Below are 8,918 nucleotides of genomic sequence, written 5' to 3'. Positions count from 1 at the left end.
TTGCGAATTATACAAACTTGGACCCAACCCACTTAATTAACGGTTACTGTTAGTCGCGAGTGGTAATTATAACTATAGCTATAATGACTAATTAAGTAGTATAAATTTGCTTAACCGCGTAATTTTCCCTTAAAATTACATCATGAATAAAATTAATATATAATCAGAAGCCGAATCTAGAATTTAAAAATTTTGAGTTCTTATTAAGCTCCTAAATTAATATATAATAATGATTGCGTTCATAATCACATATTATAAATATTTAATGAAGGTCCTATACCAATGTTAATCACGATCCTCATGTCAACCCATAAACTATGCTATAGATGCATCATTGTATATAGTGGCGAGACATAAATTTTATTAAGAATTGTTAAAACATTAAAAAGAAGATTAAAAAAAAAAAAGTCAACATATTGTATTAATACACAAAATAAAGTTTTTAAGCTAGCCGAATAATGTTATATTCTGGAGTAGTGATAGATAAATTTCACTCTCTCCTTTTCAATTTATATATGAGATATTGTTTGACTGAACACAATTTAACGAAGAAGTATCATCAATTTTTTTTAGACTTATGTCTTAAATATGACTTTGTAGCTATATAAATCTTATTATTAGGAGTTATATAGAAAAATCAGGTTAACTTACCGGAATATACCTTGAGTTAATGGGTTTATAATTTCATTGCTGGAAATATTTGTTTGAAAACTTTACTTTAGGATTCCTATTCAAATTTGCATGTTTATATATCATTTATTGGAATTTTATACTCCTTCTGTCCTATAATATATCTTTCACTTTTTAAGTGTAAAATAAAGTAAAAGGTTTCAGCAAATTTGTAAATGTCTTATGTCATATTGTTGAAAATGGAAAAAGTTCACTTGTTGAAAATAGACCAAATTAACTTGTGTTTCTGGCTAATTACGATTATTATTATTACGCGTCATAGTGTTTCTAATAAAGTAATTTCTAATTTATCTGTCATAAAAATATCGATAACAAAAAAAAAGAAAAACTATCAAATAAACTAAGGATATCATCAAAAAGTTGTCTTTGCTCCTACTTTTGCTAATACGTCCACTATATCCTATTTTGCTCCTTAGCTTAAAGTTGTAGCTAAGCATAGGATCCCAAGTTGCCTACGTCGTTAAATTTCTCGTAACTAACTGAAGTTTATGATAATTTATCAATTCATCGATAAATAGAATTAGCGATAAAATTTATTGTCTAAAATTTTTCTGTCGCTAATTCTTTGTTTTTAGAGTATGATTACCTCATGCAAGTCAATGCATGTTTCAAAAAAATAATTATGGTTGTATGTTTTCATTTTATAGAAAAAGGTATCTAAAAATGGAAGTATCTAAAACAAACCATAGAAACAGAAATAAAGCAATAAACATAATGTTTCTGAAAATAGAATATTTACATGTGCAGATCTAAACTCCAACTACCAGCCATTTACTATCTTATTCAATTCAGCTCTAGACACAATATTTCACAAAAGAAGTAAATAAGATACCATAGAATATAAGTAACTAATTAATTAAAAGGAAAAATTTTAGCCGGGACAAAAATGCTAGGTGATTTCTTCCTATTTGTTCTAACTTAAATGGACAAAGTTATATATCTAATATCTAGAAATTAATCGAGGTACGCACAAGCTGACTTGAACACCACGATTATTGAAAAAAAGAGAGGAAAAACATGGGTTTTTTTCTTCATGATGAATAGAATTTTGTAGATATATTGTTTTAATCGATTAAACTCACATGCATGTTTTTCTATAGTACATATAAGCAAGTCATATATATTTCATTTAACAATAAGCTCTAGCTACATTATAAATAACAATATATAATTATAAATTATTGGAAATTAAGTAAAAATTACTATAATCTTAAGCTAACAATAAAGATAAAAGACATTGACTAAACTACAAAAAGAAAAGTCTCTTTCAATTCATCAAAGTTCATGTTACGTATTGTTTGTCTTGGTCCATCAAATTAAAGCTTATAAATTTGTCTTTCGAATATTATCGCGATAACATACGTCTTCGTGTATTATGTCACATGCTTTATACAATTCTTTATTTTTCTCTATTCTGATGACATTCGTCTAAGGTATAACATGCACAACTTCTTAAAAAAAAATTCAATCCTTGTCTGTCCTTCTGTTCAACTCGTCCTTTGTCATGGGCGTCATGTCACACTCATGAAGAAAAATATTTTCTAAGCAACTTTTTGGTAAAAGAATTCATGATAATTGGAGAAAAGATTGTTTTTTTTGGGTGATATTATTCATGGACTATACGTGCAATTATGAAATAATTAATGAGCTTCATTTTTTCCAATTTCTGTTGGATGGTCTTAATCTTGATAATTGAGAGGCTAACTGATTTTGCAGCTTAATTTAATTCTCTTTGTACCAATCCCAGAAAACAAAAATCTTCAAAGCATCCTTACAAAATTAAAATTGTTTTTTTCTCATTTGAATTATTACAACCACACATGATTCCATCACTTATGCTACCAAAGTATCTCAAACACAAGAGGGAACAACAACAACATATTAAGTATAATTTCACGAGTTGAGTCTGAAAAAAGGTAAGACGTACATAATAGAGAGATTATTTTCGATAGATCAGAACTTCAACTTAGAAGAGAGAGATTTATAATAATTGTATTTTTTTTTTCAAATTGCAAAATATGTATATACTGATATTTGTTTCAATCACATGGCAATAATTTGGATGCATAACAATTACCAAAATGTTCACACAAAAAAAGAAGCTATAGCATCCCAGAATTACCTACTATAGAAACAAAATTCAGGTCATCACCCAAAATACCTAAAAAATTCCAAAATGTAGAATTTTAAATAATTGTATGATTCCAAATCACTTCTTTTAATTATCTATACCCCATATTGTTGCAACTACTAGCTATTACTACTTATAATATCCATCCATCTATCATCATTCATCACCAATATATATTAAAATTAGAGTATATAATAAGGTCCAAAATGAAGAATCTCTTTTTTTAACCAGCCAAATCATGAAGAAGTTGTGCCCCCATCAAGTTTCTATATGGCAAATTCTGATTTTCACTATCCAAAAGTGATGAATATTGAACTTGATCATCATCTCTTGGATAAAAAAGTGAACTTTGATTATGAGATGGTTGTGATGAAAATGTAGTTAACCCCATTGATGATCCACCACTTCCACCATGTTGTTGTAATCCCAATGTTAAAGAAACACCCCCTCCATGATGATGATGATCACCACCACTAGTACCATAAGCAATATTTGTTGAAAAATCTAGCTCAATCGCGCCAAACGATTGATCTCCACCTCTAATTACTCCATAGTTTTGATCATTTTTCTCATGAGGTTGATGATTTATGATGGAAGATATGCATTCAGAGTCAATTCTTACAAGATTTGGCTTTTGATCTTGATGATGATCAATGTGTGATTGATGAATTGTCATGTCATCAATTAGGGCTTTTGATCCATCTGGAGATCCAACATTTTCTTCTTCTTCTTCTTTTGTTTCTTCTATGTACATTTCTTCCACCATTGGCTTCCATAGCCTTACCCTTGCATTAATGAACCAATTAGACACCTGCCCAAAAAAAGAAAAATCCATTGAATCTTACATGCATGACATGACTTTGTAAAAACACAAATACTTCAAAGTTATAGATACTGACAGTATAAACAATTATAAGGTAACTACTATATGTACTAGTAAAGAGTATAAGTTCTATATACTGACGATAAAGATTCACACTATCAGATCACTTAAAAGATAACTATAAGTACAAATGTAACACAATCTTCTATAATATGTCAAAACTCTCATAAAAAAGATCTTTATATTGTCATTCTATTAGTGCATATAACTTTAACTCGATATTACATCTCTATGATAAGGAAATGTGTGCAACCTGATAAAAAATATAATTAACTAGTTGATAATGTAAAAAATCTTTTATATTGTCACTTTGTTAGTGCATATAACTTAAACTCGATATTACACCTATATCATTAAAATGTTATGGTGGAGAAAAGGACATGCCTGGCTTCTTGAAAGACCAGTTTGGCGAGCTAAAATGTGTTTATCAACATCACTTGGGTACCTGCAAGAATATTGTTTCCATAAAGAAAGTAAATATAAATTGTACTTATACTATAGTTTATAATAACATATATATACATTGTACTTTCTATGTGATGTAACAAAATAAAATCCACAAAAATTCTATAGACAGAGTAGTTATGATAGAGCATAGTTAAAACCGACAAAGGAAAAAAGAAAAAGGAGTTACTGTAACAACAAATTGAGAGTAACTCCCAAGATATTTAGCTATTTTTGTAAACAATGATTGATGGCCCATAGAAAGATCCTTGACACTACAACTACAAGTGGGGTTATATATAAAAAAAAAAATTAAAAATAAAACTTTGATTCTTTCTCAGTAAATAATAGCCGTCACTCAAAATAATAGCGCTAAGATGTATAATATACAACAATAATAGCATATTTTGTGTAATCCACAATTGGAGTCTAGATAGAGAGACTGTTCCAATAGATCCTCAACTCGAATAATAAAACAAATACAAGAACGAACAAGCCATGGTGAAAAAAACAAGCAACAACAACAACAAATAATAATAACTTTTAAAAAATACCGATAAGAGAACTAGACAAGTTCAAATGTATAATATATAAAAATTATACATAATTTATATTTAACCGACAGCTAAATGTGTAACTTGCCTATATATATATATATATATATAGTCTATAAGTAATATATACCATACTTTAAAAAGTATAGTAAATTGAATTCATCAAATTTAAATGATGGATCGTCCGAGTGAAGAAAGTGTTCAAAGAGCACAACCACATACCATAAGTTAAAAAGTATGTACTAGTAAGTTGAATTCATCAAATTTAAATCTGGGATCGGACTTACGGGTGAAGAAAGTGTTCAAAGAGCCAAGCACGGAGAACGGAGACTGATCTTTCTGGGAGACCGCGTTGCGGTCTCCATGGATGAGTCTCCATCATATTCATCTGTTGGAAAGCCTTTTGTTGCCTTAAAGTTTGATCAAGAAGTCTGAGTCTTGGTGTTTCACCTCTTGTTGAACCAGGAATAAGAGTACTAGTACTGTCTTTTTCTCCCATAGCCATTTTTGTGGCCTTAATTTGTGCCACAATTCCATCTCTTAAACATCTAAAATGCCTTGACATAGCCCTTGATGCTAAGGCTGAGTAAACTGTTGCTGCTCCATTTCCAGCCACTGCTTCAAATGATGATACAACAGCCTTCATTTGATCACAATAATGCTTGTACCTTCTATCCACCTACACATAATCCAAAAAAATTGAATCTTTTTTTATCTCTTTTGCCTAGTGAAGTATGAACAACAACAACAACATACGTCCAAGTGGGGTCTGGGGAGGGTAGAGTACTGTATATATAGTATGTAGACCTTACCTTTACTTTGGGAGGCAGAGAGGTTGTTTCTGATAGCGTTATGAAAAAGGAGAAAAGGGTTGTAGAGAATTAATGGAATAGTGAAATTGTCACCATGTGGGCAATTAATGGAAAAGGGCCTATTCAGCCTCTCAATTAGTTCTTCAAGATTTGAACTTTAAAGTTACAACAATAAAAAAATAGAACTTTTTCAACTATTTCATGTTAAAAAAGATTGAAAGAATATATATAATATACCTCTTCAAGCATTTGAAGCAATTTTGTCTTTCTTTTTTGAAGTTCCAAAAGGTCAAGAGACTGTAAAAGTTGCTTTTTTGAAGTACTAGCAGTACTCTCATGTTGCTTTAGAAGTACTTTTGAAGAAGAATGATCATTATTCTTCTTTATTCCGAGACTACAGAACTCACTGAGCAACTCTTGAGCCGGACCTAAATATTTCGAGTCCCTAACTTGATGATGATGATGAAAATACCCTTGTTGTATATTTGTAGATTTACCCAAAAATCCATCATGTATTAGTCCTTGTTGCAAATCTTGATGTCTAAGTTCAAAAGATTGTAAACCAATACTTGATGGATTTGAGGAACAAAGAGATAATGAAAGTCCTTGACTTGGCCTTTCATTTCCTTCACAAGGGAAAACACATCTCATAGATGGATCATCAACAAGTAATGTTCTGTTATTATCGTGATGCCACGAGCCTTGATGATCATCATGATGAGTAGTTGTTGTTGTCAACATATTTTCATGACTACCATGTTGGTAAAATTGTTCACTAATGTTCTTAGAAGACGAAGGACCATGATCATCATCATCAACACCATTGATCTTGTTAAGAAAATTACCTTTCCACAACACATGATGAGGATTATTGTTGTTTGGTGGAAACCCTATCATTTGATCCATACTAGAAGTAGTACTACTCAAATTGTACATCTCTGGATTTGTTTCAAAATTTTGCAACTGATGATTCACCATATTATGTGGTGTTGGATTAGGATTATTTGTATCTGATGAAAACCAATAACCAGTACTAGTAACCATTGATGATGATCTTGGTTTAATCTCTTCGCGAATACTTTCTCGATGATGACTAGCCATCTATATATACATATAAAGATCTCAGCTTTATAACTCTTTAACTACTTTCATGATTCTGCAACAAACAAAAATCCCATCAAGATCTGCATATCTTTTATTAAAACAACCCAAAAATGGTAAAAAAACAACATAGGTAGAGTGAAGAACATCAAAAGGCAAAGATCAAGTGAACTACAAATATATTTTACCTTTTTTGAACAAAAAAGATTGAAGTTTTACTCACTCAAGTGTTTGTACCAACATAGATGACTAGTTTAAAACTTCAAAACAAGAAAACAAAAGGTAAAAAAAAAAACATCAAATGAACTAAAAACTAAATGATTGAATTTTTCCACATAGATGACTAGTTAAAAACATCAAAACAAGAAAACAAAAGGTAAAAATAGATCAAATGAACTAAAAACTAAAAGGGGTTTTTAGTTACCATCAAAGTAAGCTTTTTTCAACAAAAAGATTGAATTTTTACTCACTCAAATGCTTATATATACCAACATAGATGACTAGTTAAAACTTCAAAACAAGAAAACAAAAGTTTTAAAAAAAATGATCAAATGAACTAAATACTAAAAGGGGTTTTTAGTTACCATCAAAGTTACCTTTTTTCAACAAAAAGATTGAATTTTTACTCACTCAAATGCCTGTAGACTAGTTAAAACTTCAAAGCAAGAAAACAAAAGGTAAAAAAAGAAGAAGATCAAATGAACTAAAAACTAAAAGGGGTTTTTAGTTACCATCAAATTTACCTTTTTTGAACAAAAAGATTGAATTTTTACTCACTACCAACTTGTTTTTGCACATAAAACATCAAAACAAGAAAAGAAAAGGGAAGATCAAGAAATGAACCTTTTTTTTCTTTGTGTTGTTTTTTTCTCAAACAAAACAAGAAACATGGTGTACTATGAAAAAAACATCCTTAGAAATTAGAGAGGATGATGAAGATCAGATGAAGGAGAAAACATTATGGATTTTCCAGAGGTTAAGGAGAGAGAGAGAGAGTTGCCTAAGGGGGAGTGTGATGATGACTTGTAAGCCATGTTTTTTCATTGATATATGCTTTTTTGCTATTACTTTCTCTCTCTCATGCAAAACAAGATAATCAATACGTACAAAATAGACTTCTTAGAAAGAAAATCAAATCAAATTAAAAACACCCCTCTCCCTCTTCAATAATTAATCCTTGAACCAATTAAAAGACGACGTAAAATGAATTCAATCAACGACAATAACATATTCAGTATAGTCCTACAAGTGGAGTCTAATGAGGATAGTGTGTACCCTATCTTCAATATATGATCTAAGTTGTTATACTAATATTCCGACCTTCTTTGAAATATTTTTTTCTTGAGTCCAGAGTCTATAAAAAGCAGCATTTCTACCTCTACCCTCGTCAGATCCTACTTGTGAGATTACATTGACTATATTATTGTTGTGGTAAGTTATACTAGTATTCTTTAATTGACACTTATAATTCATTTTACTCCTAATAACGCACTTTTTCTGTTTCAAAGTGTATGTCAATTTCTCATTTCAAGAGTAAATTTGACTAATTTTTGTAGCTTATAAATTGGATTTGATCAATTGATCAATATTATAAAAGTAAAATTTAGATATTTAAACATGGTACGAAAAATACTATAAGTTGCAATTCATCTCATGTCAATGCAAATATACATTTAAAATTATTGATCAAAATTCACATAATTTAAATCTCGAGAAATAAAAAGCGATAGATAGGATCAAAGAGAGGATTTCATAGACACAAATATCATATCATGTTTAAAATCATATCATGTTTAAAATCATATAAGTTACGACAGTCTATTTTTTATTTATTTTTTACCTTCAATATTTAGTCAACCATTTTCACATAAAATAGTCCAGAAAAAGTACTATATAAAAATTCCAAACTAGTTTTTTTTTATTTCTGGAGATATAAAAAATGTGATTTTGGATATAGGACTATGAGTTAGAATATTTAAAAGATCATAGTCCTATATTACAACTTCCAAAATCACATGTTTTAAATTTTTTTGTTCTTGATTACTATACTTTATACTATATAATATAATAATCTTGAAACCCCAAAAACTCATTATGTCATTATTGGTTAATTGTGTGTGTGTTTGGGGGTGGGGTGGGGGGGAGGAGGGGTTGTGAGTACCAAAAATAAAAGATTACAAATCCCAAGAACTGAAGCTAAGCTATAGTTTGTAACCAGGCTTTTTCAGATAGTGTTTTTTTTTTCACAAGTCTGTTTCCTTCATTTGTGGGGCTATAACTATCTGATCAAAAATTCCAAAACT

The 8,918-nt window shown here is 29.8% G+C and overlaps 1 protein-coding gene across 1 annotated transcript; it reads right to left on the bottom strand.

Moving 5' to 3' along the window:
* Window positions 1–2,974: 2,974 nt before the first annotated feature.
* LOC125826201 (homeobox protein BEL1 homolog) lies at window positions 2,975–6,670 on the bottom strand. The gene is made up of 4 exons (XM_049505521.1): window positions 5,752–6,670; window positions 4,990–5,381; window positions 4,089–4,149; window positions 2,975–3,632 (listed from the first exon to the last, which is right to left on the bottom strand). The coding sequence occupies exons 1-4, from the start codon at window positions 6,613–6,615 to the stop codon at window positions 3,045–3,047; spliced, it is 1,905 nt and encodes a 634-aa protein (XP_049361478.1). The 5' UTR covers window positions 6,616–6,670; the 3' UTR covers window positions 2,975–3,044.
* Window positions 6,671–8,918: the final 2,248 nt, after the last annotated feature.

The sequence above is a fragment of the Solanum verrucosum genome, unplaced genomic scaffold, assembly GCF_900185275.1.
Source record: "Solanum verrucosum unplaced genomic scaffold, falcon-dt-bn FXZP01000060.1, whole genome shotgun sequence".
In the NCBI taxonomy this organism is placed as follows: domain Eukaryota; kingdom Viridiplantae; phylum Streptophyta; class Magnoliopsida; order Solanales; family Solanaceae; genus Solanum; species Solanum verrucosum.
Note: the sequence above shows the minus strand (reverse complement) of the source record. Positions and strands in the feature narration are given on the sequence as shown.

Bases quoted from the DNA above. Each gene is read 5' to 3' on its own strand.
- LOC125826201 (XM_049505521.1), bottom strand. From the start codon at position 6,615: ATGGCTAGTCATCATCGAGAAAGTATTCGCGAAGAGATTAAACCAAGA. The intron at 5,382-5,751 runs GTATATTATATA...GATTATGTGTAG, and splicing joins TGCTTCAAATGCTTGAAGAG to GTGGATAGAAGGTACAAGCA. The intron at 3,633-4,088 runs GCATGTCCTTTT...TTTTTTGGGCAG, and splicing joins CTGGTCTTTCAAGAAGCCAG to GTGTCTAATTGGTTCATTAA.